This window comes from Barbus barbus, assembly GCF_936440315.1.
Source record: "Barbus barbus genome assembly, chromosome: 40".
Taxonomy (NCBI): Eukaryota; Metazoa; Chordata; class Actinopteri; order Cypriniformes; family Cyprinidae; genus Barbus; species Barbus barbus.
The window spans coordinates 25,416,423-25,435,663 of record NC_136718.1 but is presented as its reverse complement, the minus strand read 5'-3'; the positions used below and the strand labels follow the sequence as shown (position 1 = coordinate 25,435,663).

At 36.0% G+C, this 19,241-nt stretch overlaps 1 protein-coding gene across 1 annotated transcript in view; it reads right to left on the bottom strand.

The window, feature by feature from the left end:
• Positions 1 to 19,241, bottom strand: part of col24a1 (collagen type XXIV alpha 1 chain) — a gene marked incomplete at its 5' end in the record, with an annotated part of 101,198 nt that overhangs the window by 57,278 nt on the left and 24,679 nt on the right. Inside the window, 10 exons of the mRNA XM_079400418.1 lie at positions 3,033 to 3,077; positions 3,358 to 3,411; positions 4,830 to 4,874; positions 6,226 to 6,279; positions 7,269 to 7,313; positions 8,622 to 8,675; positions 9,595 to 9,639; positions 11,706 to 11,759; positions 12,774 to 12,827; positions 18,605 to 18,658. Of these exons, the coding sequence (XP_079256544.1) occupies positions 3,033 to 3,077; positions 3,358 to 3,411; positions 4,830 to 4,874; positions 6,226 to 6,279; positions 7,269 to 7,313; positions 8,622 to 8,675; positions 9,595 to 9,639; positions 11,706 to 11,759; positions 12,774 to 12,827; positions 18,605 to 18,658 (504 nt within the window). The remainder of the gene's footprint in view (positions 1 to 3,032; positions 3,078 to 3,357; positions 3,412 to 4,829; positions 4,875 to 6,225; positions 6,280 to 7,268; positions 7,314 to 8,621; positions 8,676 to 9,594; positions 9,640 to 11,705; positions 11,760 to 12,773; positions 12,828 to 18,604; positions 18,659 to 19,241) is intronic.

Genomic DNA, 19,241 nt, shown 5'->3' with positions numbered 1-19,241 from the left:
AATTAACGAGTTAATTATCTCAGAATTACGAGATAATTAAGTCATTAATTCAGAAAAACAGAGCAAAAACTTTTTTTTTTCATTAAAAATAATCTCGTAATTCTGAGATAATTAACTCGTTAATTCAGAAAAACAGAGCAAAAACTTTTTTTTTTCATTAAAAATAATCTCGTAATTCTGAGATAATTATCTCGTTAATTCAGAAAAACAGAGCAAAAACTTTTTTTCATGAAAAATTATCTCGTAATTCTGAGATAATTATCTCGTTAATTCAGAAAAACAGAGCAAAAACTTTTTTTTCATGAAAAATTATCTCGTAATTCTGAGATAATTAACTCGTTAATTCAGAAAAACAGAGCAAAAACTTTTTTTCATGAAAAATTATCTCGTAATTCTGAGATAATTATCTCGTTAATTCAGAAAAACAGAGCAAAAACTTTTTTTTCATGAAAAATTATCTCGTAATTCTGAGATAATTAACTCATTAATTCAGAAAAACAGAGTAGATTTTTTTTCCTCAAGTGAATGCAATACGCTTCCGTAGTTTATAACGCAGAATTGTGAGAAAAAAATCATTCAGATTTATTTAGACACAAGCTTAAAAAAACTACTGTATAGTAGTTTCTGAATGATACTAAAATAACAGTCCTGTCACATGACTTGTCAAATATTGATGGTAATTTTGCTGGTGATTGTTGTGGTTGTGATGATTTTAATGCACCTTTAAGTTTTGTTAGATTTGTTTTGTGCTTGAAAAAGCAACCTGCTTAAACCAGTTTAAACTGGTTTGCTGGTGTTCCAAACTGGTCTACAGCACCAAACGTCTCAAAACCTCAACAGACCAGCCTGACCTGAGAGACCAGCTAAGACCAGAAAACCAGTTTAGGCCGTCACAGGATTTGTTTTAGCATTTTTTCTATCATTATTATTATTAATAATAATACTTTTTATTTACGTGTATATAATGTGCTTTTCTCAAACCAAAAGCACTGAAAGAAATACACAGTAAACACAGTAAATGAATGAATGAATAACATAAAAGATCTTAAAAATATGTTTTAACAGTTTTTTAAAAAATATATAAATCAGCTTTTGCAGCTTTTGTCATCATAATATTTGATTCGGTGCATGAAGTAAAATCACCTGCAAATAAGCAGTTACATTTATTAATATTAATAATCAGGATAAACTATTCTGTAATAGTTATTTAGTAATATAGTTTGCACATGAATATAAATCAGATTCATAGTTGGGGTTTTTTGCTGGGTTTTCAGCAGCTTGCTCTGCTACTGAACAGAGTTGAGTCGCGCCAGCAGATCCTGCCAAGAGGATATTAATAATGCTCAACACTTCAGGAGCAGAGATCTGCTGATAAACCGCTGCTTTTGGCCAAATCTGCTCTTGTGGGAGAGATGAAAGAGCCAGGATCACAGTCACTCAACATCACTTCAGCATGAAGTTCCCCAAGCACAGCACTGTACTCACAGCCAGTCTGATTTCTACTTTTGCTAGTTTAACGACGGGAAAAACGGTTGGTCACATGGTCTAAAAGGGTTGTCCCTATTCTCTTAATTATGGGAGTGTTTTGGGCATAATGTGCAATAAACCAATCAGAGTCATCTCCCATTCCCTTTAAGAGCCAGTTGCGTTCACGCCATGGTGGATTCGCTATTTACACGGTGGAATTTGCAAGCGAACGCGTCTCCAGAGAGGAAACGGAGCGGTTCATGCACGAGCAAATAGTTAGCCTAATTCTGATATATGCAATGACTATCCATTATGACATGTAGGCATTTTTATATTTATGTAGCCTACACAGTAATAATCTTTTACATTGTATTCCTTTAATTTTAATATTTGGCATGTTTGTATGCTGCTGCGCATCTCTGTGTGTGTAATAAGCAAAGTATACGCGCGTTATGGACCCACTTACAGGTGTATATTACTAATGCAGAGCACATTAAAGGGAACCTATAATGCCCCTTTTTACAAGATGTAATATTGGTCTTGGGTGTCCCCAGAATGTGTCTGTGAAGTTTTAGCCTAAAATACCCAACAGACCATTTATTATAAAAGCTGGAAAATGTCATTTTTGGGGGGTGTCTAAAAAAAGAGCTGTTTTGAAGTGTATGGCTTTAAATGCAAATGAGCTGCATATTCTCGCCCCGTCTTCACAAGAGGGCGTCACATATAAATCTCTCTCCTTTGCATATCCAACTTACAGCAATAAACAGCTGGTAGAAGAAACATAACTGAGAGCGAGGGAACTGGTGTATGAGAAGCCAAATGCACTGAAAATGCGCGGTGTTGCAGAGCTTGTGCCGCAATAATTTTTATAATTGTAGGGTAGTTGTGTTCACACACTGCCAATACACATTTATGTCCAAACACCACATAAAAATCCAAGTGGATTTTGCATAATAGGTGCCCTTTAAATAACTTTTTTTTTTTTTTTTTTGTGATTGTGATTATGAGTCTGCATTATTACTGTGGTATGCAACTGCAATCGCACGTTCTGGACTTGTTCTGGCAAATGTCTATTGTCTATTTAATCTATGTATGAAATGATTGTTTATTTGCTTTTGTTATTGTGAAGGGTCCTTGAGCTTGGGAAAGGTGCTATATAAATTAAAATAGTTATTATTAAAAAATACTGCGGCATTGACTTTAGACAAGGTTTTATTTGGTCAATGGTGCAGTATTTCAGTTACCTCAAATAGCAATGTGCCAACAATGCACCTGAACACACCTCATTTTCAGACCAGCACGCTGCATTGCACCGGGTGTATGATAGGGCCCCATAAGTAACAAAACATTTTTTATGGTTTTGTTTTTAATTTGATTAATCCTGCATGACACTGTATTTTTGGATCTGATAACGCTTTTGACCCATACTGAAAGATGGCAGCTTTTAAGAAAACTGTTCTCCTAAACATTAGTGATGAAGAAGAATCAAGGACGGAACGGGTGAACAGAGATATGAAAGCAGCATCAACCCCTGCTGTAAGAGAAGTGTGTGTGTATGGACTCACTCTCAGGCCTGGGAATCCACTGCTGCCGGTTCCTCCGACGGGCCCCTGAGACACACGAAACACACAAAACTCAATCCCACAATGCATTCGGAGGAACAGGTCTGATGATTTGTCTGCATGTAGGATTATTTTCAAACATCTTTAAACTGTCTTGAACTGAAGACATCTCTACAGCTGCAAGGAGTTTCAGGTTTTTGATACATTGTTCTATTATCAGAAACCCTACTAGTTGACGTCTTAACAGTTAAATGACACAGAAATTTTAGGACTTTCATAATCCAGAAAGATATTCTTAAATTCAATTTGATGGCAGAGAGACTCGTACCTCGTTTCCGTCCGGTCCGGGTGGCCCTCGCTCACCTGCATCGCCAACAACTCCCTGCAAAAACACTGCGTCAGTCTCACATCAGACACACACCGCTTTTCCATGAGGTCAGATCACACATCTGAGCGCATCGTCTGGCTATGAATACAGTAGTTTATTTCATGTCTTTATACAGTACATGTCTCCTGATCAGTGCATGTTACTACAGGATCTGCTGTGTAAATGGCAGCGGTTTGCAGTTCAGGAGAGCGTCTGCATGTTTGCTTGTGTCTTTGAGAGCCCAGGGGCCTCTGAACGTCTTCCAGCAAGCTTTCATCCACGCTGGAGATGCCTGTGATTAATCATTCTGCTGCAGACGGCGGGCAGGAGCCCAGCTGGCACACTGGCACTGTTGTGATTTTAATAGGCTCATACGTTTGAGGCTTTCTCAGGACCAACACATCCCAAAACTACACCAACATGAGCTGCTCTCCAGAGTTTAGAGAAGCTGAGAGTGACTTTCTGAGAATCTGATCAATCAAAGAATGATTGATCAAATGTCTGAAGACTCCTGGTTAAAAACCAAAGACTTGTATAACTGCGCTCAACCAATTTTGACTTTTTAATGGCTGATGCTGATACCAATATCTATAGACTATCTATAGAATTAGATAATAATAATAATAATAATAATAGTTATTGTTATTATTGATGTTGTTTAATAATTTTTATTTAATGGTAGAAAATAAGACAATAATAGTTTATTATTATTATTATCATTATATAATTTAACAGTGGAAAATAGCATGTATATGTAACGTACTTGTTGAACCTAAATGTTAAATAAGAGAATTAAATCATTGTAAATAATTAATTCATATTTAAAGAGATTTATTATTATTATTATATTAAAATAAGTAAAATACTGAGGATTAAACCAATAATAATAATACTAATAATTGCTATTATTATTATTATTATTATTAACCCTTATTATTAAATGATTTTATGATGAAAATAAGATGTACACATAATCTAAATGAACACCTATTTCACATAATATTTACTCAACATTCACAAGACGAAACATTTAAAACAGAAAATGTACTATTGCCGATAATCGTAAAATATTGGCACATGCTAATCATAAAATATCCTGGTTCATCACTATTGTACAATAACTTACAGATTCTGACATGTATGTATACATACATACATTTTTACCACATGCACATCGATCAGAATGACCCTCACAACCTCTTTAAGAAGTGAAGCAATGTTTCTGAACTAATGTAGACTTTTATACGTTGCATAACATCTTCCACCAGGATAATGCTGTCGCCTTTACAGCTGGACGGCAGATGACAAGAACAGATTCTTTGTTCATTTTCTTGCGTTTTCTTCACCCACAAGTAACTTCATCTGTTATAAATATGCATCACTCATTTGCATAATATTCCCTGATGACAGCTTATGAATGAGAGAGCGTTTACCTGTCTTCCTTTGGGACCCTTGATTCCCACAGGACCCGGAATTCCCTGGAACACATCAAGATGATAGCGGTTACCAAACGATCCGATCTGACACACATTGATCACACTGAGCCGGGGGGCGTCATGAATCTCAACTCTGTTGTCTTGTGTGTTTTCCAGCTTATGTCATTCATTTGGGAATTTGAGTCTGTCAAATCGCAGCAACTCTCAACACAATGTTCAGGCCTAAACAGCCCATGTGTGTTAGTCAGTCTAACATGTCCGGACAAAACTGCCGTTATGCTGATATTAAAAGAATACTAATGTATATAAACAGCATCTGTGGCCTGTGATAATTTTGACTCATTCATCATTATGCAAAATGAGTGAAACATGCTTTTACAGTAAGACAGTTACAATGGAAGTTTATGTGGCAAGTGTACAGGAGCAGAAATATTCAGTAAAAATGCTTTAAATTTGAGCCATTAAATATTTACATCATCCTTTTGTGGTAGAACTAGTTTTCTAGAATTAATACAATTTAAATTGAAAAAATGTAAATTGAAAAATATAAACTTGTTTTAGTTAAATAAACCTAAAACTATTAAAAGCATTTCTGTTCATTTAAATAAATAATGAAATATACTGTAAATATTAGATTTAAAACTTTTTATTGAAAATTAAATTAGTTTTTTTCTATTACTATTATTATTATTATTTACACCTATTTCAGTTAGTTGCCAAGCCAATATTTGTAATTTTCATTTAGTTTTAGTACTAAAGCTATAAATAAATACATAAATATTTACAAAATAATAAAACTGACAAAAAGCACTGAACAAAATGACTAAATATACAATTAAAATTAAACTGATAATTCAATATATTAAAAACTATAATAGTACTGTAGCTCAAACAGTAAAGCATGATGTTTGTAATGCTACAAACATGGGTTTGATTTGCATGGAATGCATGAACATAAAAACTTTCAAAGTATATATGCATAAATGTAAATGTAATTTCTGAGAGTGAAGTTTGCTGCATGTACTAAACGCCATTAGAGATACCACTGAGACCAAGCAAAAATGACCAGGTTAAACGGGTTTTGTCTGATCCTGACATGAGACAGGGTTGGTAAATGTTCACACCTGTTACATGTTAACATTAAATATTTCATCTAGTTGCATATATTTAGCAAATTTTTGCCACTTAATCACATTGTTGCATGCTGGCCTAACTGATTTAAGTGTATTAATGTAAATACACTTCTGTGATTGTAAAAATTGATAGATGATTCAAAATGACTTTCTGTAGCAATCAACAGCATGCTACTTTGCTTCAATTCATGTTAATGGCATCTGCTTGCATGTTATATGCATTAATGTGAAATTATGATGTATAATTTATTTGAACTCACTCTCTCTCCCTCCAGTCCTGGTGCTCCTGCAACTCCTGGAGGTCCGATGAAGCCCTGATACAGAAAAACAGACACATGTCACCAATAGATCAAAACTACATTTTTTGAACTCCTCCTTTTACATCTTGTCAGATTGTCCCCAAAATTTGGTCAGATAATCCTGATACCATGCTGGTCAAAAGTTGCACTCTGATGTGCCATCTACATATAATGCACTAAGAAATGCAATGACAACAAACAAAAGGCAAGGCCATATCTTTGAAATGCTTTGGTTTATTGGAACAAAAATTGGTGCAAGTCATCGCCGCCATGCCCTGATGATAATAGAGCATTTTAGAGACAGCGCCACCTACTGGACAACAAAAACTGAATTCTTAATCAGGCATGAGCCTAAAATTTCCACCTCCACTATGTTTGAACAAATCTGCTTACAATATTTATACCATTGGTTTGTTTGGCGACATAACTGCAGCTTGCTGATTTATTATTTTTTTTTTTAAATTACTTGCTAAAAACTTGAGTGATCTTATTTTCTTACCAGATTTATAACCTTGAACTACAAGATACAGGCTCATTTATCATCCTCATTTCATCAGTCACTTTCAAAAATGTATATTGCTATTAATCACAGTAATTTACAAGTAATGCACACATAATGCAGCTTACATCCTTCAATAATATACAGAACAATATGATCATGTCAGCATCAGGTTATGATAACCTCATTTTTTCCACGTTTAATGCCAGTGTTTTTGTTTGCTGTAGGTGGGCAGAGCACTATATGTGCTGTTCTTCTTTCTTGTTAAGTGAGATCACATGTACTATCGGTCAAAGATGAAAGAAACAGCCCTCCTCCCATCTCTGCACATTCCTGTGCCGCGGCACACTGCCAGATGTTGAAAGCAGTTTCAGAAACAAGCAACATCTCTGAGATGCAGTAGTCAGATCTTGACTTCATGCAGCTCACTGATTCTTGAGTACTGAGACACAACAGGCTAGAGGACTGCTATAATAAAAGATTTTAAGGCGACTGCTGTACGTACATTGACACCTTTAGGTCCAGGGTTTCCCTCCGGTCCTGCCAAACCCTGCAAGACAACATTATACACAAAAGTTCACATATAAGACAAATACTCACATTTTCAAAACTGCAAGTGTGTGTTTTTTGAAAACACACAGAAACTATACTTTGCATAAAGAAAAATACTGGGGAAAATTAGGAAAAAGATTGGTGTGGTTTCTCTGAGATTCATGTTTATATGATGTATCTTACTCTTATAACACAGTTGATAAAGTAGATTTCTGCAAAAAAATAGAATGTAAATGTGATAAATGCTTGGAGTAACACTTAAGACTTTGTGTTTAAAATTATAATCAAATAGCTGTGAACATTCACTAAAGCAAAACTAGAATTAGATTAAGCTGGAGATGAATGGAATACTGCCATACTAAAGATACTAAAAATGCTGTATATACACTATGCACAATATGCAAATACAGAGAACACTGCACTGAATAATATAATCTGTGATTCTCTTTTTTGACTCATTACATGATCAAACTGTCAAGAATTAAGAAGCTTTTACAGCAAACTGCATCCCATCCCATCAATTTGGAGATTTTGGGCTGTGTTACTTTCATAACGGTGGAAAGAAAACATCTAAAACACAAGTGTTTATGTTGTTGCACTTTATCTATTTGTGTCTGTAGATTTAAATTACAAATCATATCTTCAAAAGTTTTTTCCCACTTCAGCAGCACTTACATACACCAAAAATAGCAGTTTGATTCCTATCGGTATTCTGAAGGTTTTTACAGAGGGGTTTGTTCATATATCATTTACACTGATTTATATAACATTTTATTACTAAAAACATAATGAAAATCTTTATTTTCTGGCTGTTGATAGTATTTTCTGATTTATGGATTGATAAAAAGAGATATTCATAATCCCCTCTTTAAAGACCCTTAACTCTAATGTCAACAAAATTAAACAAGAATTTTCAATCTGGCTTTATCTAATGTTCAGATTTATCTTCTGGAAATGTACGCAAATTATTGCATAACATTTCAGAAAACTTAGTACAAAACAATTGCCTTAATGTACTGTGACTGATCAATTGGGGTAGTGTGGCGATATCTATTAGTTTCAATTTTTATCCTATTCACCTTGCCTTTAAATGTTTATACAGTGTTAATCATTGCATATTGTGTATTATTTCACATACTACTTTTAAAATACTTGGCACAGTATACGGCACAGTACATTCTAAACAGCTCTCTGATAGTAAATTTCAATTTAGAATCAAGTTTAATATTTCAAATTTAGGATTAAGATGAAGTAACAGTATCAAAAAGCTTTTTTTGTTGTTTTTAGTGGATATTGGTCACTGCACCTGCCTGCCAGGGTAACCTGCCGCCCCAGATACGCCCGGCAATCCTGGCAAACCCTGAGGAGAAAAGAAAGAAAAATGTGAATGAGAGATGAGAGCGGCTGCCAGCGGACGAATAGAGCCACTATTGTTCCCTGTGGCATCTCTCTCTCAAAGCATCCACTGGCCGGACTGACTCTTCGTGGCCTAACCCTGGCTGAAGTCCAGACAGCAGCTCCTCTCCGCTGCACGACTCCAGCGCGGATCATCTTTGCATCAGATGACTGCATATAAAGACTGCGCTTTGTGACTGAATGAAACTTTCCATGTATTGAGTTCCAAACCTTCCGGACTCGGTTATTCAGGGGGTACAAAGGTACAACTCATAGATCTGTTTAATGCCATGTCAAACATGTAGGCAGGGATGGAGAGAGAATTAAAGCCGATTGTACGAGCAAAACATGTGCAACAGGATGGCTGCTATGTGGAAGGGAGATTAGATATACTGCAAAAACCTAACTTCAGGATGTTTGAAATTGATTTTCAGCTCCATCTATTGAGGAAAATCTGATAGATATTGACAAAAATATGCATTTTGCATTTCATGCACTACATTTATGTGTTTATTTCAAAGATGCTTTCTGCATAGCAATGCACTAAAAACATTCAAAATAACTCAGAATCTGTATAGTTTATTTAACAAATGTTAAGTGTTACACTAGTAATAATTCATGCAACACTTGTTACTTAAAATAGAAGTTAATAAAGCATATTTGTTGAGTCTCCTAGAATTTTTTTGCCCATTTTATTGTCCAATTTACCAGTATGATTAGCAATAATAACTTAGCAAACAGTAAAATATGGCTTGTGGTCTGACAAACTACAGGCTCAAAGCAGCTTCACGGACACTAACTGATTGAAGCAGCAGTTGAAAATGTCAATTTGAGGGCCTCACAAACAGACTGACATCCACCTGAGATGCGTTTCATCCACTCACCTGTTCTCCGGGCAGACCTGCCGGTCCTGGATAGCCTTTGGGACCCTGCAGATGAAAAAAAAATGAAAGCAGATTACAACCCGTCTCTTTTACAGAACACCAGTAAGAACAAAAAGCAAAGAATTTCCTCATTTCCCTACAATGTTAAGAACACGGAGAAACACAGAGACTTTTACTTGATGTTCTATCTTTACCATATTTCTGGGGATTTTGTTGCCTAAAGTCCCAGTGGCCTCAGATAAGACTAATAGCCCTTAAGAATTTCCCCAGAACTGTCAAAACCCTTTAAAGCTTTCCCCGTCTGACAGCTCCAGCTCGAGCCCATGAAAGACAGACAAGTCACAACAGTGAGACGGGGAGGGGAGGTCAGAAAACCTCACCTCGAAACATTTCTTGTGCGCTGGGACCGATCGGTGCCTTACTTACTGAAGCACAACAATGCAATCCTAAAATCAGTTGTGCAAATATATCTCTGAATTGAATATTTTGATATTCAGATGCCTGATTTGATAGAGGTTCTGACATCTGTTTGCCAGAAGGTGGCGCTGCGTGTTGGACCGAGTGGAGAGGCTCAAGTGTGGGAAATCCTCTGATTTGGAAAATTCCAGGCTTTCTGCGGAGCAGCCGAGAGGACAATGACGCATCAGAGGTCACTGTCCGCTTAAAAAGGGTGGTCTGGGGTACGGTTCAAGTGAACTCCGGTACGGTTTGCTGCTGATGTGAACACAATCGTACAAAATCAAGGAAGTGACCCGCTATTAATGCCGTATAATTTGATAAAAATGCTTGTTTCACTCACTTTCCTGACGAGCTTGACTGACTGCAAGCAGACAACTGTATGTCTCATTTCTGTTCGCTTTCAGCGTACTTTAGAGCATTTGCAGTACATTCGTAAGACCGATGTAAGTGCTTTATGCACTGAAGCTTTGTAAACAAAACGAACGGTTCAAAAACGTAAATATATAAAAGTGCAGAGTGCAATCTTATGCATTTTGCCGCCACCTCCCACGCCAACGGAGTAAACAGCTGCTGGCTTGATGACGCAAACGAACCACGGTTCGAACCCAAATAAAATAATGTGAACGCAGTCCAGCGGGGGCAGGGGGAGCAATCGACCTCGGGTTCAGACCAGGCAATTGAACCAAGCGTGAAAGCACCCTTAATGAAACCTGGACGAACTTAATTTGATCAGCTTCTAAGTCTTTGGAGGCAAATCAATGACTTCTGTCATGACTTGATCTATTCTATCAATGGTTCTGGTTTCACCTCCAGATCCCTGTGGTTTTCCCACTCTCAGATGAATCAGGCCAGGATCCACAAACCTAACCATACAGATCTGCTTTTTATCACTTCCAGGGTTGTGACAACTGACCTTTCAAAACAAACTAAAAGCCCCCACGCAACAGAAAAGAGCTCTTTCCAAAAGTCCTCCATTTCCAAAGAAAACTCCACTTGGAGAACATTAATTTTCTGAGAGCTGAGCCACACAAAAACAGTCTCAACTGTGCTCTTGGGATTGCAAGTGAAAATCCAATTACACTTTGTCACAAGACTGAAATGACTTTACAAGGCCTTTGGTTCTCTTCATCTCACAAACCAAATCAAGAGCTACTGCATATCCTTTATGATATCTCCCAATAAACTACCCTCACAAGTCACAGCCCTTGAATATTACAGAAACACATTTTCTAGCTGAGTTACGTGAGCGAAAACTTGCACCAGTTGCACTTTTGAAGATGCAACATGGGACTGTTCATGTCACCAGGAAAGTGTCACCCTGTAGAGTGCCTTTCCTCTAAAAGTCGACCCTTGACCTCTGGGGGGTCTCAAGTTCTAACGGGGGTTCCCAGGTGGCGGCGGGTCCCTGAGCAAAGCTACGTCTTGAGAAGTGTGAACAAACCTTTGCCTACCCCCAAAACACCACACAGGGTCTTTATTCTGGTCTGTAACCCAATCCAGCCACTGCTCAGAGGGGCCTTGCCGCCTCGGTGGCGGTAACAGATACTGTATGAACGCTGTGGAGAATGAAACACTACATCTCACCAATACAAACAGCCCATAATTCAGCCGAAGCAGGCTCTCCGGCAGCAAGGTGGAAGAGTAGGTCTTACCTTTGGACCTGGTACACCTTTAGGACCCTGTGGACCCATCCGTCCTCTTTCACCCTGAAATAATAAAAGAGAAGAAACTCAGTGTTGGCCTTCATCACCTGAGGGTCATACCTGGATGATGAAAACAGAAGCAATTTAAGCACAAACGTTGCAAAGCTTTTCTAACAGAGAAATCAAACAACCACACATATTTTGCATAATTTAGGGATCCAAGATTTTTGCTGTTATGCCGATATTTTTTAAATCATTTTGGCCGATAACTGATGCCGATACCAATATATATCGATACATTTTGGTTAGTTTTGTGCAAAAACTTGTATGTTAAAGCTAATAAAAATTATTTTTTAATGAGACTACATTGAAAGCTTTGAAAATAACTATTATGATATCAATCCCTGTTGTTTTCTTTTTCTTTCTGACAGATGCAGTAGAAACCTTAACATTTTATTCGTAGATTTAATATTAATAGATGATCTAAAGCAAAAGAGCCCTAAAAAAATAATAAAAAATAGAACTCCTTGTAAAAACATATTTAACATTAATGTATAAATCTGTATATATTAAATCATTTAATTTACAATCATGTTTGTAATTTATATTCATGTAAGCTATAGCTTCTGACCTAATTGATTTTAATGACATCGATTACTGCTTTATTTAGAAACACAAGTACCTTAATGCTATTTGTGTATTTTTTTCATTTTATTACAAGTATGCCTACAGCGCCCCCTTAATAAATAAAATGCCTGACGAGACACTTTTTGATAGACATTTGAATTAAACGTGCTGTCATTTTGGGAGCCCAGTTTTCCCAACCATGTTCACTGTCGAGCAACTCTGCGCAAGTATTGCTTTAGTTCTGTATTCCGTGCAACAAGAAAGTCCTACGGATTTGGAACGACATGAGGGTGAGTAAACAATGTTCATTTATGGGTGAATGATCCCTTTAAAGGCCAGAAAACCAATGAGTGATTGCTGTAGTTTAACGTTTTAGGGCTGTAAATGCAAAGAAATCTCAAAGCACCCTGAGAGAAAAGATGCTGAATTTCGTCTTTGTGGATCATTTACCTTATCACCTGCCGGCGCTTGACCCGGGGACAGTCCAGGATCCCCTTTTGCTCCCTGGGACATAAATAAAATGCATGCAATGTTAATTCAGTTTGATGTTCTACATGTCATAAAACGAGCTGTCAAAGGAAACTCAAAAGCATGTCTAAAATTCATGAAGACACATACAAACCATGTTCTCCTGTGCTGACAGATTAAAGCAAGTGATAACAGTGGATCTGGAGAGATTTAAGGGGCAAAAGCTACTTTCTACGTGTATGCAAATACACTAAACCATATCTGAACCCATTTATTCAACACTTTATCAATCCATCCATCAATGCACCAATAATCATCATCAATCATTTCATCCTTCCACATCAGCCGTCAATCACGTGTCGATCAACATGAATCATCCACCAATCCATAATCATTAATTGACTGATCCATTCAATCTGATTTTGTGGATTGAACCAACTGTGCAATATTGTGCTTTTGCACTACAAAAGACTTTTGGTAACACTTTATTTTAAGGTGTCATAATACAGAGTAATTACCTACTTAAGTACTTAGTAGTAGCTGTTGTACTTACATGAAACAAAATGTACTTCCCATGTAACTAAGTTATGGAACCGCATGTACTTACAGTTTGTAATTATATAGATGTAATAAGCAGCTACTGTTACACATATGTATCAGACAGAGTCTGTTACTCAGATACTTGTACACTTAAGTACAATCTTGATACACTTTATTTTAAGTAGCTTATGTCTGTGTACTTGCATTTATAATTACGTTGTATAAAGTCTGCAACACATATGCAACAATCTTTTGGTTACATAAGTAGCTGTGTAACAGACTCTGTCTGTCACATATGTGTAACAGTAGCTGCTTATTACATCTATATAATTACAAACTGTAAGTACATGCGGTTCCATAACTTAGTTACATGGTAAGTACATTTTGGTTCATGCAAGTACAAGAGCTACTACTAAGTACTTAACTAGATAATTAGTCAGTATTATGGACACCTTAAAATAAAGTGTTATCAGACTTTTTAATTACATTTAAAATGTATCTAAATCCAAAGGGAGTCACTGGAAAAAAAGTCTCACGGCATGGACCAAATTTAGCATGTCAATCAAACTCCAAAGCTATTCAGGGCTGAATGAGAGTTTGAATCCTTGAAATGAGCAGTTTGACGCAAACACAATTGCTGCCAATCAACACTAGACAGCACGGATCTGACTCCTGCGAAACACCACTTTACTAAAGCAAACCCTGCCATGATCTGCTGAGTTTAGACTGAAAAACATCAGCAGAGCAGACGAGCTGCATTCAGGTCTTCAATAAAACATGTCACAGCCAAACCTCTCAAAACTGTGAAGCCCATGTCATCTCGCTCTCTATTTCATCCCTGAAGTATTAAGAAGGGATATAAAGCACAAAGCGCTACAGCTCCGTCTTGTTTCTCCAGATCCCAGGAGAACTCATCTGTGGGCTGCACTGAGATGCTTCACAGTTTCCACCATCGGCTCAGTTCGGCCCCCGGTGATGATATTTGCAGCGCACGACCCTGCTGCCCACTCAGGTCATCTCCGAATGGACAGAGAGATGAACGCTTTGTCCTGAAGCTTGATGGGAAAATCAGATTGGCATATTTGTCACTTGTGAATATGAAGGTCAAGCATTCAGATTAAGGAAAAAACACAATCTCTTTTGTTTCTCCAAGACACAGCAAAATAGAGAGCAAAAGGAGTCAGATGTTTCTGTCTGGTAATTTCACGTCTCCTATAAAACGGTGGTTTTGTCTCTAAGGGCCCTGCAGATGTCCACAACAATATTCATTTACATTACATTTACATTTATTAATTTAGCTGACGCTTTTATCCAAAGCGACTTACAATTGCTATATATGTCAGAGGTCGCACGCCTCTGGAGCAACTAGGGGTTAAGTGTCTTGCTCAGGGACACATTGGTGTCTCACAGTGGATTCGAACCCGGGTCTCTCACACCAAAGGCATGTGTCTTATCCACTGCGCCATCACCACCTATTCATATATATATATAATGGAAAAAAAAAGATTATGCAATTTTTCTTATTTCTTATTATTTTTCTTATCTCTTCTTATTTTATTTTAATACAATTTTATTCATTTATGGTATTAGATCACATACTTTTTATTAAATGGTGTGACTTTTTCAGGTCTAGAAATCCCACTTTTGTAATGAGAAAAATGCCATTATATTAGTTTCCATGCAGATTACGTAATTTTATTAAATTGCTTGACTTTTCTAGGTCTAGAAATGACACTCTTAAAATTTGAAATAAAAGTATATTCTTATTTTAATTTTTGTGATTAGAATACCTAATGTTTTATTAAATTAAAGTAATTTTTTGCAGCTCTAGAAAACACACTTCTATAGAAAATGTATATTATTTTAAAAAATGCAATTTTTATTAAATTACTTGACTTTTTCAGGTCTAGAAATCCCACTTCTGTAATTAGAAAAATGCATTTTTTTTAATGCTATTTTATTAATTTACACTTGTTGAGGGAGTGAATTATAATAAGAATTACAATCAAAAATATCTCAACTTTATTTGTTTTAGGCTACTTTAATGATTGTTTTGTTTCATTTTAAGTAATGTTAAATCATTTTGGCCTTATACACTGGAAACTTATACGTGTCTTTTCCACATTGGTGATGTTCATTAAATAAAACGGGATAAAAAAAGACTGTTCTCGTGAGGGCAGATCATAATTTCTTATACACTGGAAAAAAATTATTAATTGAATTTACAAAAGAATTTTAAGGTAAGCTGTTGCAATCAATTTATTTTAGATAGATTTAAATGAACAAATTTAGTTGACTAACTTTCAAAAAAATTTTTATTTAAATGTATCTAAAATAAATTGTTTGCAACCACTTACCTTTAAAAAGATTTAGTATCATTTTTTCAGTGTAGGGCTTTATTAATCAGTATATTTGACCTAAGCATAGCGGCGGTCTCTTGATTCTCCTGAGAGGTAACTCTCTGCTGTGGGAAAATCGGAGCTGTGATTAGTGCTGAGAGCGAGCGCTGCAGACGTCTGCTGCGGTAAATAAACCACATCCACACGGGTCTACGCTCAACGCTAACGGCCCGACAGGCTTTACGAGCCACATCACTTCCCGCCGGCTCACAATAAAACACGCAGGCCTCCTGTGGAAGCGTCCAGTAAAGAGCTACACATGTTCAGCGTGACAGACACACACAGAAACAATGTAAATATAGCTTGTTTAAGAACTAAAATTACTAGCTGGAAATAAATAAAAACTAAAATAACAAAATTTCTAAAAATTTTACAAATTAAAATGAAAATATGAAAAAGTTGATTCAAATTAATAATACAAATAAAACAGAATTAAAAACAATAAATGAAAACTGTAGATATAGAAACATTTTTAAAAGTAAACACTAAAAAATGATAAAAGCACATCAAATTACTAAAAATTAATCCAAAATTAAAATGAAAATATAAAATATCAAACGAAAGCAGATTCAAAATATTAATTTTACACTAAAGCTAAAATAAAAATGTTTTTTTTTTTTTTAAATATTGCACGCACGCACACACACACAAACACACACACACTGACGCACACACACCACTCATGAAGCATCATCGCTGAACGGCAGCAGGTTAAGTCACAGGTTCAGTCCAGCTGAGTTCATCATCTTTATCAAGAGCACAGGGGTGAAAGGTCAAGGATGAACCCTTGAGGAGTTTGAACCTGCAACCTTTCAGCCACCAGAGCAGGGCTGCGTTTCCCAAAAGCGTCGCAAGTGCATCATAGACCCATTGCCACCATTGGAGCTATGATCGAAACACAGCCCAGATCTTTAACCATACCGGCCTTATTCTCACTAACTAGAGCTGTATTTCCTACCTTCCAACCAGGTTTGAAACGAACAGCTGCTAACCCAGCGAATGCAGGACGAGCAGCTGCTAACCCAGCACGGCATTATCTGACACCTTTGAAGAGAGAACAGCTTGGTTTTTTGAATGGATATCAATGGAGCAGAAACAGTTTACAAAAACTCTGCGCTGTTCACCATGAAGACTTAAACGCAACCTTTGACCTCTATGAAATCAGCACAGCATGACACAAGTTTGACTGAACTCTGACCTCTCTGACATCACTCTACCGTTAACAAGCCACACATTTCACAAGAGACACCACATCTACTGCAGGGTTATTAGAACTCAAACTAAAACCATAAAAATAATAATAATAATAATAATGAAACTGCTACTTAAAAAAAAATATCTCCCATATTCATATAGTTTAATTAAAGCAATAAAATAACTCAAACAATATAAACTAAAACTAATAAAAACTATAGAGACATATTAAATAAATAATAAAAACAACAAAATTACCAAAACTAAAATTAATGTGAAAACAGAAAACATAAAAATAAAATCTTTATATAAAAATATAATATATGTTTATAAAACTAAAAAATTTAAATATTAACAAAAAATATAATAGTATATCAATTATACTAAAATAACACTGATCTAAAAAATGAAAACAAATGACATAAAATTGACAAAAAATTAATTAAAATTACAAAAACATTACCAAAACTCATATATAAAAAAAAACAATCTTTATTAAAAATTATAAAAATATAATAGCAGCTTATTACGAATGTTAAATGAAAATTAAAAATTAAATGTAAATTTAAAAGAGTTAAAAATAAGAATAATAAAAATGAATAATAAAATAAATAAATAAGAATAAACCTGCTGCTCTGGGAACCACTGACTTTTCATTTAACCTTTATTTAACCAGGCAAGTAAATTAAGAACAAGTTCTTATTTACAATAACAGCCTGGCAGGAGAATGAATATATCCTGAGACATACACACATATATCACAATACATAATTCACACACACACACACACACACACACACACACACACACACACACACACACACACACACACACACACACACAAGGTTTCAAATCTCAATTAAAACCTCAAATCTCAGTTTTTGTGCTATTTAAAACTAGATTCAAGCCATTAAAAGCCTCTTGAATTGTATTAAGACTATCCTGTGCTTGTTTTAAAACTCCATCATATGATGATCCCACAACATAAAGAATAGTATCATCCGCATATAGGTGAATATAGGTTTTCTGACTACAGATAACCTGAGAAATATTATTAATGTAGACTGAGAACAGGGTTGACGAAACTGAAACTATGAAAACTGATAGGAAAATTAAAGCTGACTGAGAATATTAATAAAAACTAATTAAAAAGTGTAAATAAAGGAGCTGCTCTGGGAATCTCTGCGATGACGTCCATTTATTGGAGGTCAAAGTGAGTCCATCTGTTAAAGCTCTTGCCTCCACCAGGTGTGCTTTACATTTCTGACTCATTTCCACATTCTGACTCATGGATTCTCTCTCTCTCTCTCTCACTCACACACACACACACACACACACACACACACACACACACACACACACACAGGTAACAGGCTCATAATGTCGTGGCACAGATATATTTTCCTCTCGTCTCTAGAAGATCAAACTGTCAGTGTCTCCCCGACGGCACTTTCCAGTGTTTTCCGAAGCCTCGTTGTCTCTCTCTCACACACACACACACACACACAACATAACAAACATTTATTACGAAATGAGAGCTATTCAGCTTGAGAATGACGAGTTTGAACAGGAAGAGCATCTCGAGCGCCCGCTGCGCTCGTGTAACGGCTCAAACTTGTTTCAGACAGCGGGAGCGCCGGCCGGAATAGGACAGACGGAGAGCCCAGGACAGGAACTTACCTTCGGACCAGGTAAACCAGGCGGCCCGGGACTCCCGTGAGGACCAGGAGGACCCTGAGAGGAACAGAGGCAGACAGTTCACACTTCACACACCATCCTGCATTTCAGTCATCTCAAGAACAGATTCCTGGAGAAAAACTGGGTGATATATATATGTCATATTTATCAATATTAAATGATAATGTGCTAAAATGAAGTAACATCAGTGGCACTGTTGTGACGTTTCTAGGTTCTGGTATGAAACACCCAGTTTTCCAGATCAAATAAGCTGGATGATCTCAAATCCTGGACTATATTTCTTCTCAAATATCCTTTTCACACAGAAATACATCTTATTACGGCAATAAAATGGATTGCGGATGATGCCATTTTGTTATTGTAAATCAAAAATAAACTAAAATTATTACAATTTGTTTTCATTATTTGAAATAAAATATAATTCAATGAAAGACTTACATTTAAAAACATAAAATATTAAAGTTAGAAATGTTTCCATGGCAACTAAATGAAATAAGTTCAAACAAAAATGACTAAAACTAAAACAAATGTAAATTAAAGCTGAATATAAATATAAAAAACTAATGAAAATTGTAAAAGTGTATAATTAATAAAACTTAAGCTAAAATAAAAATAAAAG